Here is a 26671-nt window from a genome sequence, read left to right on the forward strand (position 1 = left end):
GGGACACGACACAGTCATTTATATCAGGAGAAGATGAAAAGGACTTGATGGAACCCTCACGTCACTGAATCACAACACTGTCCCTTTTTCCCCTTTATCATCATTATCAATTTTGGTATGTGTGGTAGTTTTACCTATTCATTTATTTTTCCCACCAACGACTCTCAAAAACATTGGAAAAAAAAGTTCAAGTTGTTGAAAGATTCCAAAAGTTTTAAACCTTCCTGCTGCAAATCCATGAAACTGCACGCACTTCACATTTGGTTGCACAGCCTTGAAACACAAAGACATGGAGGTCAAGCAAACTTTAGCGGTTCGAAACGGTGATTGCACTGCAGCCGGTTAATGCAGCAGTGTTTAAACTTGATGCAGGACCGGTGCTGTGATGCTGCTGCGCCTTCTGTGTTGTTGTGTCGACACCATCCAGTCACCCAGAAACCTGCGTCCCGCTTCCACGCCGAGGAGAAGTGGGATGAACCAAGCTGATCCACACAGACGGCGGGATGGTCGGCAGGCGGCGCTGACCAACACCACATCTGCACAGTCGCTCCAAAACTGGCACTTTTCAAGGTGGATGACCGAAATTTCAGTGGTAGTGTCCAGTTACACAACAACCCAGTGTCCAGTTTTTCCAGCGACAATTATGCAGCAAATGTTAAATCTGGGAAATTCCAAAGATTTTCCAAAATCAACCACCCTGTATTAGCACAGTAATAAGTCAACTCAAAATGTAGTGCTTCTGTTGCTATTTCTGGTGCCTCTCACACACACACAAACACACACACACACACACACACACACACACACACACACACACACACACACACACACACACACACAAATACTGGCAAAGTTGAGCCAGTACAATAATCAGCATAAGCAATCTCGTTTATTTCCTGCAGAGGATGCAGCAGCAGCAGCAGCAGCAGCAGCAGCAGCAGCAGCAGCAGGAGGAGGAGGAGGAGGAGGAGGAGGAGGCTGGGCAGAGGGAGAACTCTGTGACCCTGCCTTCACCACCACCACCACTTCACTGGCCTGTGCCATGTGGATGTTTATGTATGCGGCTAAGGTGCACATGTGGACAGCTAGTGTCTTTTGTTGACATCTGAAATAGAGAGAGAGAGAGAGAGAGAGAGAGAAAGAGGTGGATTCAGCAGAGGTGAAGATGGCCACTGTTGCCCAGTGAACTCGCTCTTTCAAAAATATATTTTTTTCTACATTTTGCTTCTGTAGTCCACTTTGGCTTTCATCATGTCCTCATTCCGCTCCCAAACATCACATGGACTCTGATAAGGAGGCCGACCCTTTGAAAAACATTAAAGGTCCCACATTATATAAAAAAAGAAAAATGCACTTTGGCAATGACATGAAAAAAATCGGTCTGTCACCTACAAGTGAACTCCTCCAAAGATTAGAGCAACATCCTTACTTCTCCCTCGATTCCTTTTTGGAGAATGTGTGTGTGTGTGTGTGTGCTAAATAAAGTTTGAGCAATGCACCCTTTGTGACGTAACAAAGATAAATTGTAGAGCCAACACAAACACTGCAGTGCAGTTTAGGCTGACATACAATATTTATTTAGGTTCACAAAAATGATAAGTTAATTATCAGGTAGTCCACAAATATTGTGGGAATGGTCTCATACAGTCATACAAGTGGGGAAACATACATGAGAAACCATTTAGGAACAGGCCCACCCAGAAAAGAAAATGCGCTGATTTTTGTTTTTTAACCAAATAAAGTACAAAGCATAGAGGAGGATGAACTCAAATATTAGTTTTGTCTAAATAACAAAAAAGGAGCTTTAGTTTTATTGATTAATTACATCCATTCACTTACCAATTATCAGTTTAAAAAAATGTTCTTCTATTTAAAATATTTCTTATCTTCTTTTATCCAATGTAAAATAATAATCCGTCCGACGAGGAGAAACTAACAAAGGGATAGATCCTGCATTTTCAAATATTGCAGTAGGTCAGGGTCGTCCCTGAAGCGTCCCTCGGCGGCGTCAGTGGACCGGGGGACGTAGCAAACACTCGCCATCGAAATATTGTACAAACCCCCTCTGTATGTGAAGGGCTTTATACTGTTAAAGTCATGTGTAGTGTCCCCAGGCTGACTGCGGTGGGCTCCATCAAGCTGCCCCTCAAACCCTCCCATCAGCTTCACTTTGTTCCTCCTTTGAAAAAAGTAGCAAGTCAGCATTAGACTCGGATCTTTTTTTTTTTTTTTTTTTTTTTTTAAAGAGAAACAAGCTTTTGTTTGTAAAAGCCTTTGGGAACAAGTGCCACAACCCCCCCCCACCCAACCCCCGACAATGTAAAGGCCCAACGTGATAGATTGAAGTCGATGCTACTGGCCGCCTCGCATTTTGAGAAACAATGTCAGAGGTTCATGGCTGTTTTCTGTCCCACTTGATCTCATGTCTGCGTCTTGAGCTGGGATGTCTGGAGCCCATCCACCTGTTGGGCTACTGTGCCCAATATTGCCGCCAGCTTATAAGTTCTTTATTTAAATATGAAGGGTAATTATTAGCAAATTTCACCCTGTAAAAACTCATCATCACAGTTATTGACTTTTAATAGGTTTGTCTAAAGCTAAAAACACAGCTGTTGCAGCTGTTGAGGCCAGTAGATCTGATTCTAAATGCTACACATTGGGCCTTCGACTGCGCGGCCCCGCCCCTCCCCCCACCCCCTGCACGTCTCAACCTCATGTTTGCTACAAAAACATGTAACACATTATGAACACATCATCATGCAAAGTGGCAACTCTGTATACAAAGATGGAGTTCTCTCCGTAGCCGTGTTAGCTGTGTTTGATTCACTCTTTCCAAAAAGAAAATGGACCCGCCCCTTTTTTCAGAACCGCTGACCTCAGCCTCGCAAAATGAAAAAACAAACAAGATAAAACAAGGGTTTAGCATTTATAAACAATTTTATATTAAATCAGGATTTCTCCGTTTTCTTGTAATAACCTAAATCTCCAAAAGGGGGAGAAAAAAAAAAGTGTTTACAGTGGACATCTGCAATCTTGAGTTGCGGGTCTGAAACTGCTGTGAGCGCAAACCGCAGCGACTTCTTGAAGAGAAAAAGGAAGAGAGAAACAAAAAAAAAAACAACCTTAAAAACACGTCCTGCGGCAAAAATGTTGGTTTTGTAAAAAGAATCCCTGATTGGCTGAGAGAAGTCAGGTGACCACCAGGTGAGGTAAGAAGAGCCCCCAACCTTTGACGGTGGGGATGCCAGTATGGAGGTGTTGTCCTCTAAACTCTAGTTGTGTACTCGCATGTGTGTGGGAATATACATATATATATATATATATATATATATATATATATATATACACATATATATATATATATATATACATACACATATATGTATATATGTGTGTGTGTGTGTGTGTGTTGATAAACTGACCACCTGCTGTCATGTGCGCACACCAAGGTGCGTATCAACTTTTAAAGACTAAAATGCTGCATCACAGACGCAGGACACAAGCGGCCCAGAAACAAAACGGTGGGAGGAAGAAACCAGAAAGGAAAATTAAAGCAACACTATGTCATTTTCTTTTCTACCTGAAAAAAAGGAAAGTTCTCAAAAAAACAAAAAAACATTTTCTTTTAATGATTAATGGACGTGTAACAAAGAGAATGGCGGCCCTTCTTTAGACACAGCGCCCCCCACTGACCCGGAATGGGACTTACATGCCATTTGTTTGCCCGCCGCGCAACTTTGCATGAGGGCTAACCAGCTAGGAGGCTAACTGGACTTGCCGGCTCCTGCAAAAAGGTCCTGGGCAGGCGACAGCAGTTAGCGCCTCCTTCAGGCCGGGACGCCACTCTCACTGCTACAAGTGAATGAATGGCAAGAAAAAAAGTAATGTATTGAAAAGTATTAAAACGTTCATTTTAAAGTACAAAAACCGGATAGTGTCGCTTTAAATTTGCTGCCTTGAAAGTCACTGAACATCACAGAAAATCCTTGGGCGTGACAGTATTTTCTTTTTTTTTTTTTACATTTTCTTTCTTTTTTGTTTTTTTTTAACTAAATGATATTCTGCTTATTTTGACGCATTTGCTTCGGAAAAAAAAACTAAAAAAGATTTCAGTTGCTCGCTTATTACTATGTGTGTGCGTTCTTTTTTTTTTCTCTTAAACATTATGGTGTAATAGTATTTGCATTGGTTTTTCTCCTCTTCTTAAAATGTCCAAGTTGAGTTTTTCTTGGTTTGTGTTAAGTCTCTTTCCTTTCATCCTTTTCGGAGGGGGTGAAAGACCATTTCTAGCCATCCATCTTCCCCCCCCCCACCCATCTCCCCTCCTCCCCCTCCCCAGCTGGAGGGTGTGTGTGCGTGTGTGTGTGCGTGTGTGTGTGTGTGTGTGTGTGTGTGTGTGTGTTGGGGGAGGAGGGGGAGGTGCTGCCGTTTGAGTCCCGTGCTGCCGTTCATCTCTCGGCCTCCATGGCTACACTGGCCTTCTGCTCGGCGCCCGCGTGGGCGTTGACGCCCATGGGCCAGGCGGGGCAGGGCTGCGTGGGGGGCTGCCCCTGAGTCCAGAGTCCCTGCGGAGGCTGCGGCACGGTGGGCACGTTGGGCGACACCCCCCAGCCGCCCACCTGGGGGGGCGGGGGCGAGGTGGCCATGGAGGCGGCCATGGGGCTGCCGCCGCCGCCGCCGCCGCTGGTGAAGCTCTCCGACGCTTTCAGCCTGGAGAACATGGTCAACGCGTCCGGGAAGTTGGGGGGCGTCGCTGGCGTGTTTGCTGGGGTGCACATCTGGAGTGGTGGAGGTAGAGAGAGAGAGAGGAAGAGAGAATAAGTCACGTGGGCGGATGTGGACGTATGCAGGATTAAATATAGAGATGGCAGAGGACGATTCGTGATTGCTTTCGAGGGTTTAGTGTACGAAGGCCATGCAGGAGTCTGATTAGAACTCTTACTAGGACTCTTCTGAGCCATCACAGGTAGTGCAAATATCTTCTGAAACAACTTAAAAGGTCCAGTGTGTAACATTTGGCTTGATTTATGATTTTTATATTGGTAAAAGTGCTCATAGAAGTAATTTGCCTGAGGATGGTTCTCATATATAAGAATATACAAAGAGCAATAAGGATCTTGCTCCTAGTTAGCTGCTATCTTTTGCCGCTATTTTTCAAGGAAGCCCAGCAGACAGTGCCCTGAATATGAAGCTCACTGTCAGGCGGGCTTTCCTTAATTCATTTTACACATTGGACCTTTAAAAACAACACAGTGCAATCTTAATGGGCTCGCAGATTCATTTTCCCATGACTTCTGATGTGGCCTGAGAAGCCATGAACAAACTCCAATATTGCTCTAGTGGGAAAAAGAAATACAAGTCATCCATTACAAAGTTGTTTATCCTCCAGAAGAAGTAGTTGGAGAACTGAGATAAACCAGCCGACAGCGTTGTGCACATAACATCTCAAAAATGCAACTTTTTAGAAATGTTTGGGGGAAAAAAAGAAGAGAGAGTTTTGCCGTCGACGTTATTTTTAATCAAGCCGCTGGAAAGTCGGGGGAATTCCAGGCACCGCCGGCTCCTCTGGGACTTTGGTCGTCGACGTACACTCCTTTGTGTACATCCACTTCCTGTTGCACATGGCAATAACGCATCCAGTCGGATCAAACTTTGCCAGTGGGCTGAAAAGAGCGGCTGGCCGAGGTTTTGACGACACTGAAGCACACTGACGCAGGGGGGGTCTCTGGCCTTCTGAAGACCCCTCACCCTCACCGCAGCTTCTCGTTACTGTCCTGCCAAGAGTTCCCTCGGCCGCTCCGCTCACAATGGGCCAAGAACCACCCGGACCACCTTGAAGCGAGGCCAGCGTGGCCACATGTCGTGCTCGTCAGAAATAGCAAGCAAGGCGTCAGCGCGGCCGCCCTGCGTTTCCTCCTCGGAGTCCCTCAGCGCCGATGACCAGGAGGTCCTCGCCGGTATCAACCACTTCAATAGCAACCGCTTCAATAGCAGCGGGTAGAATTGTTCAGGCAGGATGTCAATGATTGGAAAACACGGTGGATCCACTTGATTTTAGATCACAATGTACAATGTGGTGGATTTTGTTTTTATATGTGCTGCATTTTACTGTGAAACGTCAACTTGACGTATCGACTTCAACACTGTGCAGTTCAGCTGTCGGGTGGAGCTGCGATTGGCCGACGGGCTGGCGAGGACGGCGGGACGAGCACCTACAAGACTGGGCAGCCCCGGAGCACCAGGGCTTCCACACGGTGGATGGAAAAAGCTCCGTCAGCGTTTCAGGCTTGGAAGCGAAATAGAAAAGTGGAGTGATTCATGCACAGTTCCTCCCCCCGCCTCCCCACCACCAGCGGCGCCAACTTCACTTTCACCGCTGATTCAGGTCAGACGCTTGGCCGTAACGCTCAACGGCAAGAAGTCAGGGGCGGGACGGACATGGAATTAAAAGTAGCGGCTTGGGAGTTTAATTTTTGAAAAATACAGAAATGACGCCGTCGTTGAAATCATCCAGCCGCTCCATCCAGTTCGCGACTGCCAACATTTCAGTTTATTCCAAGAATATTTCGCTTCATTTGACGTGAATGAACTACTTGAACATCATTCCCAGGACAGATGTGAAAGTGTTGTCAGTGTCAACATGGACACACGACAGTTTCAAGCAGTGAAAGGAAGAGGGGACAGTACAGAACATAGAGCACAGTAGTTTCAAAGAGAAAACTGCTGCTCATCCTGTCGGGAGTGGGGGGGGATCCAAGAAAACTGAATCCGCTTTATCAGAGAAATATGTGCACAGAGAAAGATAGTGTGTGTGTGTGTGTGTGTGTGTGTGTGTGTGTGTGTGTGTGTGTGTGTGTGTGGAGAGGGGAGTGCAATTCTACATTACAAATCGCCAAATTTCAGAAGAACTTTCTGGAAACAGGATTTCAGTGGAACAGGACCTCTGTGAATCAATGTCGGCTGACAGGGTGAAAAACATTAGCACGGCAATAAACAGGAATTGCAGCCGGCTACTGGGAGTAGCAGCGAGCCGGCATATCTAATCTGCACTCAGCCCCCTTCAGTGGGATCTCGGGCTTGCGACACGCAGCCGTCAGGAACAACAACACGGCTCTGCCTTTGAAGGGTAATCGGACCGGTTCGCCCCCTGAAAGTGCTGGTGGCTGCATATTAGCCCAGCAGCAGTAGAGTCCTGGGGGTGGTGAGGTGGAGGGGCACCGGGAGGGCACGGCCCGAGCTTTCTCAGAGTGGTGCGCTGTTGTACTGGTGCAGGCGGTGTGAGCGCTACTGGGAAACGCTGGCTCATGTCCCTCCGACTGCTTCCTGTGGTAAAGCGACACCCTGGAATGCTGAGCCAACCTCAGTGGTCCTTCCTGCTCTTGGCACCGTCAGTTATGGGGTCCGCAGGATTTACAGAGGCAGATGGCTTCAGTCGTCCGAGACAAAAAACTGCTGACCTGAGATATCTTATCATTAGACTCTCTGATTAACAGGTAGAAGAATCCCTGGAGTCAGCCAAGAGACTTTTATAGGTTTGGATGTTTCCACGCACGGCCGAGCGGAGGGCGGGGCGCCGATGCTCCGCCAGGCCTTTTTAATTGGACCGCAGTCGTCGTCCGTGTGAACTCAGCCGGCGCTGAAGCCGGATCGCGCAAGACTTGGAATCCGGAATCTCACTAATCCACCCTGAAAAGCTCCCGTCTGAAGCGCCGGCCCTCGGCTTTGTGTAACTGGTTGGCTCTCGGCGAGCTCGGCAAGGCTGCCGTTAAAACACTTCAGAGCAAGAGGAAAAAGAAACAGGAAGTTGCTGCAACAAAAGCGGCACTGCAGAATCTGATGTCATGTTCTTGTTAACTGAGCAAAAATACCACATGAGAGTCTTGAAGGTTTCTCCTGACCAGGTTTGGCACTACTTCAGTCAGAGATCGCAGAGCTTCTCTACTTGCCACAGGACGGTGAATCACTTCTAGCACCTCAACTGACTCTTGAGAGGAATCAGATTCAGGGCCCAATGATTCCCACCATTTCTATGTTCATGGAACACCAGAACCGGCCAAAAGAAACAGAATCTATCGTGGAATACCGCAGAATTGGGAAAAAAAGGAGCTGTTTTTTCCGGAGGGTCTCCCAGCTTGTGGCTCATCATTAGCTGCGTTTCCATGACCCCTTGAATTGCACAAAACGTAAAAATCGCAATGAAAAAACTGGTAATGGAAAGACCTACACGTTAAAGAACCTCTCAAATATTGCTAAAAGGTTTTTACGCTCTCATGAGGTGGTTTTTCAGACGTGTCCATATAGTGGTATATCTCACAAGTGTAATGGAAACATTCTTCTCACACTGGACGTGACGCAAAATGTTTTGCACCGCCATCCTCAAAGTTTTTTTTATGTGAATTACGGCTTATGCGCTTCACACCATTCAATGGAAACACCTGCACATCCCAATTGTACTTTGTCGAAAATTTAGAAATACTTTTATTTTGTGAAAAACTGTAACGGAAACACAGCTAATAACACTCCCTACTAACACTCCTGACCAACACAATCACACCAAAGTGGCCGGGACAGCAGCTGAAAAACCACAAAACCCGTTACCTGGCAAAAAAAAATACAGAGCAAGCGGCGCAGCCTCCAGAAGACTTTTACGAATCTGGTGATTGCGAAAAACAGTGATGGGAACTGTGAGGATGTGTACAGAGACCATCTGTGGTCCTGAAAACCCAAGTAAAAAAACAACAACAAAGAAACCCATTTCTCCAGGGGCAAAACAACAGACAAGCAAGTCAGGCAGCGTCAAACTGTCGGGATGTCGAGCAGCAACAACGTCCAAACATTCACCGCCAACAACATTCACAACCTCTTTGAGGTTTTTTTCTGTGTTAGCGGCATCTTCTTCTGCTGTTTTTCCTGTTGTTTTTGTCTACATAGGAGCATCTCCAGAACAGCTGTTCTCAAATGATGGAGTCTCAGGACCAACTAGTCTATTTCCTTATTATCCATATTATCCAAAAAAAACGCTAGCCCACTTCCTATCATGTCGTGTAGTAAATTAATTGTTGCCCACGAAGCCGCGACCCAATCAAACCATCCCCGCGACTCATTTTAAGTCGCGACCCACCAGTTGAGAAACGCTACTCTAGAAAGAGTGTCCTCCTGCATTATTGGAACCTTGCTCTATTATTGTTTTAGTTGTGTGTGTTTGTGTGTGTGGTACCCAGTACCCAGGCATGCTAGAGTAGATGGCTTTTTTTGTTTTAAGGAATCTTTCATTTGTTCACTCATCACTCACCTTAGTTTTTCGATAGTGAGCTCAATTTTATTTTAAGGAGTCCTCTTTTTTTTAAGCTTTCTTTGTTGATTTGATGGCAACTGGCAGCCCTTTTCTGTTGGTTTTGTTCCCAATACCCACATTTGCCTTTAAAATAAGGTTTAATTTCATCCTCCCTTTTCCCCTTTCGATCAGGGTTTCTAACATCATTTCTGCACAGGAACACCGCTCTCAACCACTTCTCACGAGACACCGTATGGGAGAAAGCGTGAGGGTGAAATGGGGCCTCGAAAGCCTCACTGGCTAAATAGCACGACACATCTCCGCGTGAGTCCGTCTACGAAGGAGACCATGGCCAGTGTGAAGAGCTGCAGACAGTATCGACCCGTGGGGAGGAAGAGGATGGGATCCAAACACACGCAGCGGTCGTCTTCTCCAACTGACCGGATCCCATTGGTTGGCTCTCCGCTGCCGCCGCCTCCGAGCAGCACGCAACAAATGCGACGCGGCGAAGCCCGGCCCGTTCAACGCGTCTGCGGCAGCGGAGACGGCAGGAGGTGAAAGTAGCACAAGCAGTTGTTGCTCTGGTGCGGCACACTGAGGAAGAAGGTTAGTGTGCGTTTTCGCTTTGTGCGTACCAAGCAGCCTCGAGGCAGATTAACTCTCGCCACGCTGGCCACGGCAGGAGCGGAGCAGCGCTGCAACGGAGCAGCGTCTGCAAATCCAATTGGCTTTTGGACAGCTGATTGGGAAGGTGGACCGGTTCTTCTTTTAAATCTCTGCGAGGTTTATGATGAATTAAAAACAAGCAAATTATGAATTCTATGGGATTTTAGATCTAGATAGCTCAAGATCTTTACAAAAGTGGAATATTATTTTTGGTTATCTGGCTAAAGTTGAATGAATAGTTAAATTAAACTCTTGAAGATGCACTGAACAATTATAATGTATGTCTGACACTGTGTAGACATACAATACATGAGGGAACCACATTTTTAGAAATGTCGGACTGTAAGGACCTTCAGAATCAAGTCTCCCTGTAAAGAATTAAGGACCTTACTGATGCATGATGATAAAATGCATTGACCTATTTTCAAATGGATGACATACACACAGAATTTCACGGTTTCAACATGAACGCAAAGACACAATCTTTCTGCACTGCACACACTGAACATAAATGAAGGTGATTCCTTTTATTTGCTGTTGCTGAACTGAAGATTTTCAGCCTTCGCCAAAGACTCCATCTGTCTTCACACAATTCATGGGACAATGCATGACAAAGAGAAGGAGCACTGCTAACTTTGTTCAGGGGAGCATATTGAGACTTGAGGAAACTTCTTTTGGTGGGAGTCATGAGACCGCAAGATCAAGCAAGCCACTGACCTTGGTCTGAATTAGTCACACATCGTACGTGCTGAGGTGCACTTGTTTTGGTCGTCTCTATGACGGTAAATTGTGTGTCTCATGTCAAAACACATGGAGCTCTAATTAAAGTCGTCTCTGCTGCTGCTGCAGCAGCAGCAAGTAAATAATCCAGCTGGCAGACAGACAGAGATGAAGAAAGGCCCGCGTATCAAACAAAACAGTCTATTTTTAGAAACACGCGTGTGTGTGTGTGTGTGTGTGTTTCTGTGTGTGCGTGTGTCTACACACACACATATTGTATGATGTGTTTTGCCTTGTTTGAAGATTCCACCTGCAAGATTCAGTTCACCAAAGCTTTGTCACAACAGTCTATGTCAAAAAGAGGAAGCTCTAGTAACCACCTCTATGTGATGTCACAAAGGGCACAGACGCCTCTCCCTAGTCTAGCGGCAACACCATCGGCCAAATGTCTGTCTGAGGAAACCTTTCCAAATGTGGGAGGTTCAACAAAACATCACTTTTAACAGGCTGCTAAAACCCATCATTTTCTGTGTAAAACTGTAAACAAAGGGCTAAATATGCTGTTTTCAGGAGATCTACGACTTGTTGACCGATTAATTGTGTGAAACTACCTCACTTTGGTCTGGAATTAAAAGGGGGGTAAAAACATCTAAAAGAAACACGATAAAGTGACGTGGTACTGAAAACATATGGGACCTTGAAGTGCACAGAGTGGGACTGGCTGAGGGAAGGAGGTCTGCTCTCTTACTCTGCATGTACAGATGGAGTGGCAGGAATAACAGAAAGCGAGAGACACTGCGAGTTTGTGTTCAAAACACAGAGTGAACAGAGAGTGTTTGCCATGGGAACGGTTGTTATGGCGAAGGGGAGCAGAGCTGCTGCAGCTGACGGGATGAGCTGCTCTGTGGCTGGAGGGACCTGGTTCTGCTGCTGCTGCTGCTGCTTCTGCTGCTGCTGCTGCTTCTGCTACTGCTACTCACTGCTGCTGCTGCTGGCCGAGCAGCAACGCAACACGCTCTCAACACCTGTAGCCAGGCTCTGCATCCCTTAAACACTCTCTGTTTGTGGACATGTATGTGTGTACGTGTGTGTGTGTGTGCGTGTGTGTGTGCGTGTGTGTTTGTCCACAAACACAGATGAGACACAGTCGAAATGATCTCAGACATCGAGACTATTAACACCAAGTTATTTACTTGATGGTGATAAAATAAAAATGCTATGATAAGATGAAAACATGAGCTGTGACGTTATGTTACATAACATCAAAAATCAGTCCTTGCAGTTGCTCGTCCAATAACAATCAGCTGTTATTTTTGTTATTCAAAATCCAGAACTTTATTTTGTCATTGGGAACTCCAGTGACGCAACACTGCATGATTAGTTATCTGAAATAAAAAAAATAAATAAAAACTCACTATGGATCAGCAATAGCATAGCTACAGCCTCCAGCAAGAACACTTGGTTTTAGCCTCCTGCTAATACTGAGCTGGAATGCTTGGCTGGACCTTCCACATTTGAAAGGGGCTGTAAACCAGGGTGCCAGGGGGTCTCGGAGGGCAGGAGGACAACACCGGTCTCTGGGTGTTGTGGCTAATCTGGGGAAAGGTTCGAGGCCCACTGTGGCATTACAAAGGGCCTTGAATCGTCTCCCATGTATGTCGCACAACGTCCGACCCTTAAGTTGTGCTCTATCTGAAAAGTGGAGCGAACGTACAGAGGTATAAGACTAGGCTAGAGGGACACATCAAAGCCCCTTTTCGCTTAGCAAAAAAAGGGAATTTACAGGCTTTTGAAAAATCCCTTTTGTGTCTGAAAATGACTACACAAATGTAATCAAATGCAATAAGGCAGAATCTTTAGTGGAAGAAAATGCCAGGATATTGCCTTGTCTTCTTCCAGGTGAAAACTGTGCCATTCTGCACTCCAAATTCTGACCATGTTGTTGTTCAACTTGCAGTATTTACATACATAAAAAACACATTAACAGCAGCATTAACAGAAGACCAAACTCCATGGCACTCACTGAGCTACACAATGTGTACGACAACATTCGCATCATTTCCTGTCGTGCCAAGTCTGACGTGGTTCCCACCGCTTCTCGTGTGACTTTTGAAGAACTCCTGCGGAAATTAACCAAGGTGAAAACGCTGCATTCCAGGAAATATTCCAGAAAGGAGACTAAACAAAATAAAAACGACTTCACCACTAAAAATTCCAGTATTTGTGCTGTTTTTTGTTTGTGTGAAAACATTGCTTAATTTTTGGAAAAATTTGTAAAGTGGATTTTGCATATATGTAAATATGTACATCTTACTTTTTTCCCCCCATACTGCCAAGGCCAAGCATCTTTCCTGATGTGCGTTCACAAACAGTATTAAACTGAAGAGTTGAATCTGCCTCTTTGCAGGATTATTATAAACTTCTATTTCGTCCACATCCTAATCCACCCTCCTGCAATTGTCATTGTTTAATCCAGAACCAACAAAATCTGTGACTATTTTAAGATAAGTCTGTGCAGTGACTTAAAGTTAAGCCAGCTCAAACAGCATTTTTAGTCTGGGACTAGTCTAAGTCTTATCTGTAAAACCGGGCCTATAAGTGTTCAACTACTCACCAAACTACTCATGGTCTCATGACAACACCAAATTCTTCTCTGTTGACCATTAATGTCCCACTCTGTAGCACAGAAAACCACAATCTCACCGTCATCACAGCCGTTCTCCACATTCCCCTCCAACACTTTCGTACCAAAATAAGTTCAATTGTGTTCTTCTGAAAGATTGAATAAAAATGATGGCACAATAAAAGTGGTTTCTGGGTTAAATCTTTATAAATGTTTCACTCAAACTACGCAGCCCCTCACTACATTATTAGCCTCTGTTGTTGTTGTGAGTCTAAACCTGTGTGTGTGTGTGTTTTCTCTCATCCTCCATGTTTCTCTCACTTCCCACTCCGGTCTTCCTCTCCGTCCAGTCTGTCGTCAGAACGGCCGTGAACCACGCAGGCTGGCGTCTCCACTCAGGGAGTAGCAGTCAGAGAGGAACTCCATCGAATTAAGAGATTTAAAAACAACACATGCAAACTTGGACGCGATGGCAGTATGCAGTCTGAACACGTACAACATGACTTCTGTTCCATATTTCCAAACACTCTGCTGCTGTTGGGCCGAATTCAAAACTTTCACATTCCGAGAAACTAAATACACTTGTGGGATTTTTAAAGATTTGAAAGATTGTGCAGAAAATTTGAGAAGATTAGTGAGGTTTGCACTGCCTGTTCCGTAATACTCATTGCATGAGCGTAGTCCAGCTACTGTATGTGCAGATTAGACACACAACATTTATTTCTTGCACCACAAGACTGGCTCCCAAAGAACAGTGGACAATGCTAAATAAAAGCAAAGACAAAACCTTTGAATGCTGAGGTTCCAATCAGGGATTTTGAGTCAATCACAAGTACAGGAAGCAGGCAGTGGTCAGGAAGTTCTACTGAAATAAATGAAGTAAATATGGTGTAAATTCATTTGTCAAATACTGATGCAAACGTTCATTGGCAATAACAGACAACTAGGTTTTATTTTGTTTTCACTTGTGCACTTAAAACAGGGGTGCAATGCCGCTGTTTCTGCTGTACCTCCTCGCCACATCTCAGCGATGTGCAGCAACACGAGCACAGCAAACCACATGACTGAAGAAAGTCACAAAACGAGTACTGCTGTGTTAACTACGTGACCGTGAGCAAAGGCCCCCTCAAGACACACACACACACACACACAGACAGATACAAAAACAGAGTGAGAGAGAAAGAGAGTGGATGCTTTGTGGTGTTTGAGCAACACTTCATCCCAACCTTGTTTTTTTGCCCACTGTTAAAAATGCTGTTGTTGTTGCTTTTTGGATCTTTATTAATTCAAGGCAGCTCAGTCACTAGTATGAGTGAAAATTTCCATCCATTTTTGAGTGTGTGATCAATATATTTTGTTGCTGAAAAACTTCTGATCTGAAGTTGGTGAACTTAAAACATTCTGGTTTCCGCATTTACTGTGAAAGCACTTATCAGTAAATATGACAGGAAATGGGAATATTTACTTTGTTTACAACTGTCTGTTTACAGTGCATTCCTAAAATTTTAAGACCGAGGCCATTGTGCACCTTGTAAAAAAAAAAGTTAGTGTGAAGCCCAGAAACAAACACACACAGCAACAGCAGCAGCAGCAACAGCAACAGCAGCAGCAGCAGCAGCGCCACCGTGCTGGACTGGACTTCCTACCGGCTGAGTGGGAGGATGCTCTGGTTCCAGCAGCATCAGATTTGGACCTGGCGCTCCAGAGCACCAACACTGTGCGTGCTCAGAGCAGTTTACAGGCACTCTGAAACATTAAACCTTTTGTTGGTTCTGTTTGCTTGGCCTTGTGAGAACAATGCCAGCCGAACTCATCAACCATGACACTGCAGGCCTCTGTCCACCAGAGGGGGGGACGACGGACGGTGCAGTGACACAGTGCAGCGCTACCCAACGACCACACGAAGAGGAAGTCCAGCGCGGACTCTCGATTGTGTTTGATGACAGCTGAAAGTGTCACATACACACGCACATGCAGACAGAACAATTTTCTGTTATGACTCGAGAAAATCCAAACGAGATGTTTTGACATCGTGTTTCACAAACAAATGTTGGCCGGATCTTTACCCAGCAAAACAAGCAACCAATGTTTCCCAGCTCCGGCACGTCAGGGCCCGATCCCTCCGTCATCTGTCAGTGAAAACTCCAATAAACCGCCGCCGACAACGTCGAGCTGCTGCAACGACAGTCCGCCGCAGCGCTGACAACGCCGATGGATGCCGCTTGAGCGCCGCGTGGAATGAGGGCTAAATGGAGAAGTGAGAGAAGTTTATGAAAAAGAAGAAAATAAAAGCCACAGAGGGCAGAATGAAAGACGGGAAGGGAGATCAAACAAAGCGCGACAGGCCGCGTGCACGACTCGAGCGTTTAAATATTTAAGTGGATGAGTCTTCAGGGTTCGTGTGGCAGGGCACCGCTCTTTGTCTGCGCCTCAGAGAGACAGATCAGCAGCAGGGGAGCCGGTCTGGACCTGCTAGACGCTCCAACAACCGTCACCATAAACAGGAAGTAATTACCGGGCTCAACCAATCGACTAATTAGTACTCAATCACAGATTGGAGTTATGGGTGCAACACAACACGATACATAATACAAAACCTGTGCGTAGGAGTATCAATGGCAATGTTCTCTTTTTTCCGCGGCAATCCATTAATCCAACACCAAACTGCATTCACGGTCTATTAATAGATTAGCAAACCCCTACGTCTCTTCAGCCAAATAAAACCACCTTTTCTGTAGGAGTGGGTTTTTTTTTGTCTAAATCTACCTCCTCCTAATAATCTTTATAAATAAACCAGAATAGATGTACCTTATTGATTCCAAATTGGAAAACTACACTGTTGCAGCACTAAAAACAATACAAAAATAAACCACACAGTAATTCCAAGAGACATTGAAGTCAAGTCAATCCATGTACAACAAACAAACAAGAACTGGAGTGCAAAAGACAGTCGTTGTTGTTGTGCACAAGCAGGGATAAGCAAGCTTTTATAAACCACGAGTGCGTTATTTGCCATCGACTCCAGAAAAAGTCCAGAATATAATCTGTCATACAGCGGGGAAGAGTAATGGAGGTTAAAATGAATGGAAAATCATCTTCAACAGAGGCTCCGGTTCCACTGCTGCCATGACTGATCCAGTGACCGTCAACATGGAGGATCCCCTCGGCTGCTGCTGCGTCTATCATTTACTCCCAATGCCGACGCTCGGGCGCAGGTGCCAGAACGGTGGTTGGTTGGCCTCGGCACGCAGTGTGATGACACACACCTTAAGTACACAAACTAATTCCAGGCGCCTGCAAATAGGGTCCTTCTGCTATGGATCAGCGAGCGCAAGCGCACAGTAGTGTTGCAACCAAGCTACATTCAGCGATTCGACTCCGGCCAGTCCTCTCTGCCCCCGGAGCCGCCAGGCTGTGCAGCCGCTTGGAAGGTTGAAAGGTTGTTCCATCGAAACATTTCACACTGGAGCCGATTCAAAAGGTCCAGTGACACCAGCTGCACATTGTAGCCAGGTAGCCAACTGCAACAGATGATGATCTTTAGAGATCAGAACACCTACTGGCAGACGCACAACACATACCATTTCAATATATATAAATAAATGAATAAATAAATATGTGATGTATATATACATATATACATCACATATACACATACAGACATGTATACGTACCAATATAATTGCAAATAATAAAGTAAGTACTGCAACTGTAAATCATTCCAAGGTGCTATTAATCAGCCGAATTATCTGGCCCACAGATTATCCACCAACGGCTTTAGAGGTGGCGTCAGTGGGCCAGTGCGGTGCAGCTCGTGAGCAGCAACACGTTTCTGACAAGGAACTGTTTTCTCCAAACAAACAGGATGTGGAGCGACACTGGATCCTCGGCCTGTGTGAACCCCCCACGTACTGCGAAACCAGACCAGCGGCTCCCATTCATGAGCCGTGACGACTCAGCAACAGCAGGCCGTCGTCGGAGGGAGTGCCTGGAAACGAGACGTTTCTCCGTCTCCTACTAATTCAAGGAAGTGGACAGGTGCAGTTAAATATTTCAACTGAGCCGCCCCTCCCACTCCTCGCCCCTGACCCTCCCGCTACTATAACCCGACCCTGGCCAACCTCCAGCAGCTGAGTGTATGTTTGTGTTTTGTGTGCGAGTTAATCTTAACTACGCGGACGGACGGGGGACGTGTTTTGCTAGCGGCCGGTTGATTATTAGCTCGACGGCGCTCTGTTTTCACGTGTGTCATGTGTGTTACTCGAAAAAAGGGGGTCGACGAGAGAGCGCGAGGGTACGAACGGTGCCGGAAACGAAACAAAGAAAAACACCTGGAGCAGAAACAAGAGGTCAGTGGTCGAGGAAGAGCAAGAAAGAGTTGGAGCAGAGCCTGAAAAAAACGAAAAGAAAAAAAGACACTGAAACAGAAGGACAAAAACATATAAATCAAACAGAAGCGCTGCAGGTTGTGACCAACTGCAACCCTCACACAACAATGACTAACAGCCTAAACAATAAGTGCTCAGTGCCTCACGCTGGTGTAGAACACGGAGCCTGGCCTGCTGACTGGTAACAGTCTGGCAACAGAAACCACTGGGCCAAAGGTCATCACGAGGGAAAACACAACACAAACACAATCAAACATTCAGGTCGGCTCGACGGGTTCTTGAAGCTTCACACCGGAGTTTGAAAGATTAGTCTCAACGACTCGCTTCTCTCATCTTCAACTCATATGCCCCCCTCTACCACCTCCACCTCCAAGGGTTGCTGTCAGCTGTTCATTTATTTTTCCACAGAATTCTGTTTGCCCGAAAAAGGGAAATCCAAGTCTTCCTGCGCTGTCTTCACAATGAGTAAATTGTGTTCTTAATCTGAGACAGCTGCACACAGAAGCTTCACCGAGGCCCCGCTGACACGGGTGACAAATGGACTATTCAGCAGCCATAACTGAAGGGCAATTTTCTATGGACAGTTTTAGACACAACATGTAGGATACAGAATTTCTGTAACAGATAAAATAGTCATTTCATCAATTGATCTATTGATTTTGCCCACTCGGTCACAGGATTACAAAACAAAGCTAGCTTTGGAAACTGGCAGAGAGCTTCCGTTGCAGTTACACAAACCTTATTTTGGAAGTTAAAGGAATGGTCCAGCCAAACTCACACCCATCCCCCCCGCCCCCCTGAGTCTGATCTATGTTTGTGTACATTAGTCAATGCCATTAAAGCCTCCATCAAAAATGTAGGCAAGTAGTGAGTAAATATCAATTTGGGGTGAACCATCTCTTCCAGCATTGGGAATATTTGTGAAAACATTCCACGGCAATTAGCGATAATTCCTGTTAATCCCAGAAATTATCCGGGATTTGGGCTCTTTTGATTTATACGAAGTGTTGTGTCATCATCAGCAGATGTGCGAACACATGTCTATGTATCCATGAAGAACATTTCAAAAAGGACATTTCTGAGTTGAATTTATTGGGGATTATGTCTAAATGTTTACAGCTCATATGTTTTATAAGTCCACTCCAATTCCTTTTCACAGGGTAACGTGGAGGAAGACTGAAAATGCAATTACAACTCCATCCAAGACGTTGCATGAATTAGAGCGAGGAACCTGAAGACGTGTGGCTTTATTTTGATCCAAAGATCCTCTGGTGCATGAGATCTACCACGCTGCCTCCAGCTCACATAGCTGGAAAGACAAACGGCCCAGCGTTTGAAGTGTCACAGAAGTCAAGTACAGGTCTGCTGTCGTAACCGAGGAGAGGGACCACATTCTGACACGGACCGGTCATGTGGCCAAAAGGTCACCAATGTGAGTCGGTAAAGCAGGAAGCGGATGGACACGGGCAGAGGAAAGGTGACGGGGCAGGAATAGTCGGGAGCGGGACGGCGACAGGCCGGCACGCAGGATGCTGCTGACACGAGCAGCCAGGAGAGAAGACAAACAGCCAGCAAGACTCACAACACTCCCTTTGACTCAGACCACACTATGGTTCCATGTGCTGCTTGTGTGTGTGCGCTCTCCACTGCATTGTGAAACCCAAAGAAAGTGTACTCCTCATTGCTCATAAACACATCTGGCCTTTGCAACCATCCCACATGGATTCCCATTCACTTAGTCCCTTGAGCCAAAGTTCCAGTGTGTGTGTGTGTGTGTGCGAGCGCACTCGCTCCTCTGCGGTTCTGGGAAGTGGTGCTCCTGGAAAACATGCGGGGTAACATGCTGGAACATGCTAGTCGCAGGCCAAGCCTCTTAAGATGTGGCTAACGTCTTGGGCCGGCTGTGGACAGACGCGCACGTGCACGTACGCAGATGGCAGCGTGGACATATTTTCTTACTTATTAACAGTATTAACAGCTCCAGACATGGCTGACTAACTGAGACGTGCGAGACAACTGGCTGCGAGCACACATATGTCTGGGACATACAGTCGAAATGGTGACAAAGTTTTGTTGCATTAAAACTGGGTGTAGCTGCGTTTCCATTTCCATATGTTTCCATGTGTTTCCATATGTTATCTTTACCTAAAAGCCAGCCACTGGCTGACTGACCTGTTTCAACGCACCTTGCGGCCAAACAAATGCTCTTTTATGTTAATTTTCATTGTTTACTACACATCCTGGAACAGGGGGTGGGCAAACTTTTTGACTGGTGGGGCCACAGTGGCTTCTAAAATTTGACAGCGGGGCCAAAGCAGCAGCAGATGGATGGAGTGTTTCGGTGACCCACCTCATAGGAGAAATAAATATATCATGGGATATGCAAAAAATGTGTTTTCATGTCTATTGAAAATGAACAAAGGTGTTGCAACAAAGTATCCGATCTTTGAAGAAGGTATTTAGCTCTTTATTGAAATCACTCTTAAAACACTGAAAAAAATGGATGAACTACAGCTATATTACTACTTATTTACTATTATCAATATGATTTCTTCAAGTTTGGCGGGCCGCATTAAAAAGCTAACCAGGCAACATATGGCCCCCTGGGGCCATTCACAACTTCACCGAGACTCAAGCCCCTCCAAAAAATGAGTCGATGGAAACAAAGTTTGCAGTTGTGTTTTAGTGATATTGTGACTCTAACCAATTCAGTTTTGCACCAAAACTGTAACGCAAACATGGCTGGTGTGCCGACAAGAGGAGCCACCAGCGGCGATCATCCTCCTCCTTCACGTTGTGATTTACAAGAGGTAATTATAGCTCTCTGCTCGTCTACACGGGCACACCACACACTTCAGATCTCACCGACACGGCGTTTGAAACGGATGAGAGAATCTGGCTTCCAGAAAGCCTTTGTATTATAAACCAAACACCAAAGCACCCAAACCCAGTGTTTGTAGTTACCAGAAACACCCCTGCAAGCACACACACACACACACACACACACACACACACACACACACACACACACACACACACACACACACACACACACACACACACACACACACACACACACCTCCTTCCTCCGTCTTAGATTTTATATTGCCAGGAAACTGCCTTTAAGCGACGTCCCGCCCACTTTTATCACATCCCCGCGGTGCCCAATCTCCTGGTGCCAAGTCACTGCGCCATCTGAGTTGGGCCTGAACGTTGGCCTCCATAAATTCCTTGTTGCATTCGCCTTGTGCGTGATGCTTGTGGGGCACATGAGTTACGGCGCAATAAAAGCAGGTGATCGCTGCGGCGGCCAAGGCCTCAAACTTTGAAAAGGAGAAGGTGAAGCTAGAAACACTTAGCGCTGAACACAGCTGAACGCGCTCATTTCATGAATAAGGAAACGAAAAGGTGAGCTCAACGAAGTGTGAACAATGCATTCTACTGTGTAAAGAAATTTACATATGCGACTAAAAGAGAGTTTCTGTAACGGATCAAGAACACCAAGAATGTTTATTCTCAGCAACTGCTATCATGAGGAGAATGTGGACATTGTTTTTACTAGCCTGACCCACAAAAGACAACATGGAATCCAAGACTGCAGCTCAGATTTCACTGCAGGGCTGCAGCACGAGATCACGACATTATTTAAAAAAAAAAAACGTTCTGTCAGAAATTGCACGCATGTGAAGCTGGCATTGTGCACTTTGTTATAGCTCAGTCACATGATGGGGGTCACATGTTCCCCTGACAGCGACGGAATGCTCCAGCTGGGTTACTTCCTCCTCTGTGGTCACATGAGGATCCGTTCATTTAGTTTACTGTGGCTGCTGCGTGGAGAGACATTCGCCGGCAGAGAGCGAGTGCCCTTGATTACAACGCACGATCATTACTCCATAAATGTGTGGACGATTAACGAAAACATTCCTGGTTGTGAGGAACAATAAAAGCACCGGCATTGTTCTGTGAATTCATTTTAGTTCCAAACGTTGGAGGTCATGAAGGGATTGTACAAAAGCAAGAAGAGCAAATGTGTTGGTTCACCCCGACAGAGGAGGAGAAGGCCCGCGGATTCCCTGCCTCATGCATTTGTAAACAGAGCAGAAGCAGCTAACTGTGGAAGGAGGCATGAGCGGCAGAAGTGCATAAACCCAACCACATGGTGCCATGTTTCCGAGATGTGCTGCCTCCCCCCGCCGCTGTGAAAGGATCCATTTTGGGCCGGCAGGAGCATGGCATCCTGCAGGAATTTTTTGTGGCTGCAGTGTTTTTAAAGGCAGGGCGCGTGTGTGTGTGTGTGTGTGTGTGTGTGTGTGTGTGTGTGTGTGTGTGGAGAAGACAGGGAGTGGACAGGGAGGGGCCCAGACTGAGCTTAGGGTCTGGGAGTCCATGATGGAACACATGGATGAAAGCTGCGGCATCTTAAGTTTAAGTTTCAATACAGAAAGACAAATGGAAAATCTCTTCAGGATCCGTCATGTAGCTGCACATCTCTGCCAGCTGTCTGTTTCAACTTGCACGGGGAAACAAAAGAGCGTTTAACTGCTGCCTTCGCACAGATTGTAGCACTTCTACATCATGTACAGACACCCGCCTGAGTCTGGCATTGGGAGGAAAGAGAATGACTGGTCAGGACTGTGAGGAGGAGTGGGCCAACTCAGCGCAATGTCTGATGGCCGTGTAAACCTCTGAGAATCAACCAAGTTTTTGGTAATGCAAACAGGTAAGAGAAGTCAGACTCGGGGAAACCTCCCATCAAAAACAAAACAAAAAGTCGTCACACTTCGTTAGAAATGAAACTTCTCAAATGACTCACATTTACTACCCCAAACGGTCCTCCTCCCACGACGCTGCTTTTAGATCGGTAAATGACTTGGTAGACAACATGGCAGGTACACAGTCGGGGGTGAGGAGGTTAAGCTCATTCCAATCATGCAGTGGCGCGACAGAATTAAAACCCCACTCATCCATCTTCTCAAGGTCCAGCGTGATGTGTTTAACGTCGGCCTGACCCCTGAGCCTCCCTTCGGTTGGAACAAAAGCAACGACTGCAAGCTGAGACACTGCGTGCCTGCCAGGCTTCTGCAATAAACAGCATCATGGGTGCTGCAGCCGTGGCCGTTACATCAGAGCTGAGTGCGTGACTATTTTTTTTTTCTTTTTAACAAAAAAAAACAAACAAAAAAAACACAGCACTGCATGCACTGCCATGTGCTCGCTGCTGCATCCTGCGCCAAATGAAGCATCAACGCTGATGTGGGAAACTTAACTGACCCACATCACAACCTGCCGCCCACCGGCTCCGAGCCGGAGCGTCCGCCGCAGCGACGAGATCGACTCGCTCCACGCAACGCCGCAGAATTCCACGCGTCGCAGAAACAAGACACAATGCCAGTCGTGCTCAAGTGTGCAAGGAGAGGGCACGGCGGCAGAGTGAAGAGTGAGAGCAGCAGCAAAGTGGATTAGATCTGCACACCAACTGACACTGTGGCCTGATAAGCTGCGGGAAGGTTGGACACGCTGCCCTACTGTAGCACTGTTGTGACTCACATGCGCGTACACCCGCTCTGCACATGCGCCACACTATGCACATACAGTGATGAGAGCGCACAGCACCCAGCGCACAGACGAATGCTGGCGCTGGAATACAAAGCAGGTGAACCGTAAACTTGTGATTATACAAAAGCGTGACGACAACGATACGAGATATCTCAAAATCGAATATGTTTTTTTATTTTTTTGCAAGAGCAGTCAAGACTCAGACCCATCTGGCAACACGGAATGAAACAGTTCCAGCAGGTTGTTCAGCTCCACAGTCAAATATGAGATATTTCATTAGTGAGACCCATGAGGTGAAAAACCGACAGCCTAGATGACACTGTGTTGTTCATTGTTTTAAACAGATATTTAGAGTCAATTCTGCTCACGGCCAACACTTTGTTGTTGTGGCTACTTACATGCACATAAATACAAACACACACATACAAACATACACAAATCCTCACACATTTCCCTTCCTTTATACATAATAATAAGAATGAGGAAAAATAATTTCAAAGACAAGAGGCTGATGTAGGATGCTGCCGTTGCACACTGCTGCAAACAAAGGCCTGCGTGCTGTCAGAGCCCAACTGCTGCTCACTATCCAAAATACTGCCAGTGTTTCATAATGGTCAGCACCCCCCCCCTGCATGAGCAGAATTTCTTGCAGCCCTAACGCCTTCCAGTTTACTCTGCTCAGACTCGTCTGCCTTTTATCATTCCCAATGAGCCAATGAGCAATTGTGTCAGACAAAAGGACACAACCTATCCGGAACAAAAACACATTTGTACATTTACAACACAACAATCTTGTTGTGAGGGGCAGCTGTCCTTCCTCATCAGGAAACGGACAAACGAATGGTTTTGAATTACTTTATCCATCGTGACTGAAACAATCAAAACAAAAAAAACAAACAAAAAAAACAACCCTCTGTCAAAGTTCATTGATTTTTCTCGTTCTTTCTTCCTCTTTATTCTCCTAAAGCCCTCACATGCCTGCCTGCCTGCCTGCCTCCTCTCCGCTGGTCGCTGCTGCAGCTGCGTGCCTGTCTGCCTGCCTGTGTTTATTTCTGGAAGCTCACAACATGGCCGACATGTGCTTTGTTATTGTTGGTACATCATCATTCCTCTTGACCTATTAAGGGCTCGGTAATCAGAAAAAAAAGAGAGAGAACAGAAAAAAAGAAAAAGGCCCGCTTCGATCGCCACAGAAAACATTCAAATGCGCCTTTTGTATGAATAAATCATGAAATCTGCGGGAGGCTTTCACAGTGACACAATTGGGGCATTTCTTCGCATTACATCGCTCGTGATCACCAACACAACCCCCCTCTTGCACCACTCACTCTCTCACTCACCATTTGATGATGATGGCCATATGGAATATTTGTTTCTTGAAAAAAGGCACTGAGGGCAGTCTACAACAAAAGAGGGGGGGGGGGGGGGTGAAAGGCATCAAGAGATTTGACACGTTAGAAAATGCGACTTTGTTTGCCAGGGGAGGGAAGCAGCGAGGGAGAGATCGTTTTAAACAGCTTTAACGGAATAACATAGCCTTCGGCGAGAGCAAACGTACATGGCTGATCTATGTATACGTGGTTCGATGCAGACTAAACAAGTGAAAGCACTCTTTTTTAGTAGGCTAGTCGATACAGCGCGGCGGCGGCCACCTATATTGCGTAACAGCACTGGCTGGGATTCGCTCGCAGACCGCTGTCATGTGTCGGATTATAGTATTTAATCTAGAGAAAAGTCTAATTGGATGTGCTACCGACCGACTCGCCCTCCAACTGTGTAGTGTGTGTGTGTGTGTGTGTGTGTGTATGTGTGTGTGTGTGTGTGTGTGTGTGTGTGTGTGTGTGTGTGTGTGTGTGTGTGTGTGTGTGTGTGTGTGTTCGGTCGGTGCAGATTTAGCAGGGCTAAAGCGCGGACGCGTACTTAAAACACTACATAACTTCACGGCAGCAGAGAGTGGAGGAGGTGGTGGTGGGTGGGGGGGCAGCGAACGCTTTGGTGTGTGTGTGTGTGTGTGTGTGTGTGTGTGTGTGTGTGTGTGTGTGTGTGTGCTCGCGCGCGCGCGTGTCATCCGTGACAGGTTTAAAAAAAAACAAACAAACACAAAGTGACTATAGTGGAACACAAGCGAAGGTTCTGAACTAACGGTCGCTGCTTGCAACATAAACATTAGCCGTGTGGCTAACTAACGTCACACTACTGACGAGCAACGGTAAAGCCTCGTCGCTGCCCCACGCTACCCTCTCCACCCTCTGCTCCAGTTTTTTTTTTTATTATTATTATTTCCCTTTTTTTTTTTTTTTTTTTTTTGTTCTGTTTACCTCGAACTGCCAGTGTGCCGCTTGCAGAAGCTGCTTCGCCTGGTCTGCCGCACAACCCGCCGTGAGGACGAACTGGTTAATCATGACTTGATGTTTGAGTTCATCCATTTCTCCTCGACGAAGCCCGTGGTCCAACTCGGCGGCGACTGGCGGCTCTCAAACACACATACAAGCATACACACACGCACACACACACGCACACACTTCCGACCGTTGTTGTGTTGTGTCCTCTCTCTCTCTCTCTCTCTCTCTCTCTCTCTCTCCCTCTCCCTCCCTCCCTCTCTCTCTCTCCCTCTCCCTCCCTCTCTCTCTCTCTCTCTCTCTCTCTCTCTCGCTCTCGCTCTCTCTCCCTCTCCCTCCCTCTCTCTCTTTCTCTCTCCTCCTCCTCTCTTGTCCTCTTCGCCCGAGTTGTATTCCCTTCCAACCGCCTCAGTCGTCCACCATTACAGCCGGTCGAGCAAACACAAATATTTACTGTAGGAGCAGCAGTGGCACGGCGTAGAGAGCGAGCGAGCGTGAGAGAGAGAGAGAGAGAGGGGGGGGGGGGGGGGTGAGGGCGCGGCTTCCGAGATTGACAGCAGGGAGCAGCCAATCAGAAGCGAGTTCCGCCGGTGGGATTTGTATGCTTCACTCGCAGGCTCTGGACATTTCCGCTCTTTAACCGTCTTGCAAAGATTCAATCCGACACTTTGGTTAAACCTTTGCGAAAATGGCTCGCCGTGACGTACACCTCGACGGAAGGTCAAAGCTCAAAGTGTGGCATTGAAACAATCAAAGGCGGTGGCATTTTCCACACTAGTGTAAACGTCAGCTAGGGGGTTTGTTTTGGACTACAACTCCCATCAGGACGCGCTTTGTTTGTAAAGCTCTCGAGGGGTTGGCTTTCTTTCTTTTTTTGTGAATGACGGCCGCGCTCGTCCAATTCCCTTAGCGCGCTTGGACCAATACTTTGCCAAATATGGTAAACGAGTCCACCATCACCAATGACATCGCCCAGAGTCAAACTGGGGACAGCGGGCCACTGACGGACGCGTGTTCGGAGGTGTCGCGTCTTCTTGTCCGCTTTTGAGTGTCTCCAGCCTCGTCGCTGCTGCATCTCCTCCGCACCCTCGGGAGGGAGGGAGCA

The 26671-nt window shown here is 46.5% G+C and overlaps 1 protein-coding gene across 1 annotated transcript; it reads right to left on the minus strand.

Annotated features, from left to right (window-relative positions):
* Window positions 1-1549: 1549 nt before the first annotated feature.
* On the minus strand, window positions 1550-26064 carry ubald1a (UBA-like domain containing 1a). Its single transcript, XM_076028227.1, has 3 exons — window positions 25546-26064; window positions 24568-24627; window positions 1550-4778 (listed from the first exon to the last, which is right to left on the minus strand). Exons 1-3 carry the CDS (start codon window positions 25651-25653, stop codon window positions 4449-4451), a joined length of 498 nt encoding a protein of 165 aa, XP_075884342.1. The 5' UTR covers window positions 25654-26064; the 3' UTR covers window positions 1550-4448.
* Window positions 26065-26671: the final 607 nt, after the last annotated feature.

This window comes from Nelusetta ayraudi, unplaced genomic scaffold, assembly GCF_046127955.1.
Source record: "Nelusetta ayraudi isolate G7.1 ecotype Tasmania unplaced genomic scaffold, CSIRO-AGI_Nayr_v1 ptg000022l, whole genome shotgun sequence".
In the NCBI taxonomy this organism is placed as follows: Eukaryota; Metazoa; Chordata; class Actinopteri; order Tetraodontiformes; family Monacanthidae; genus Nelusetta; species Nelusetta ayraudi.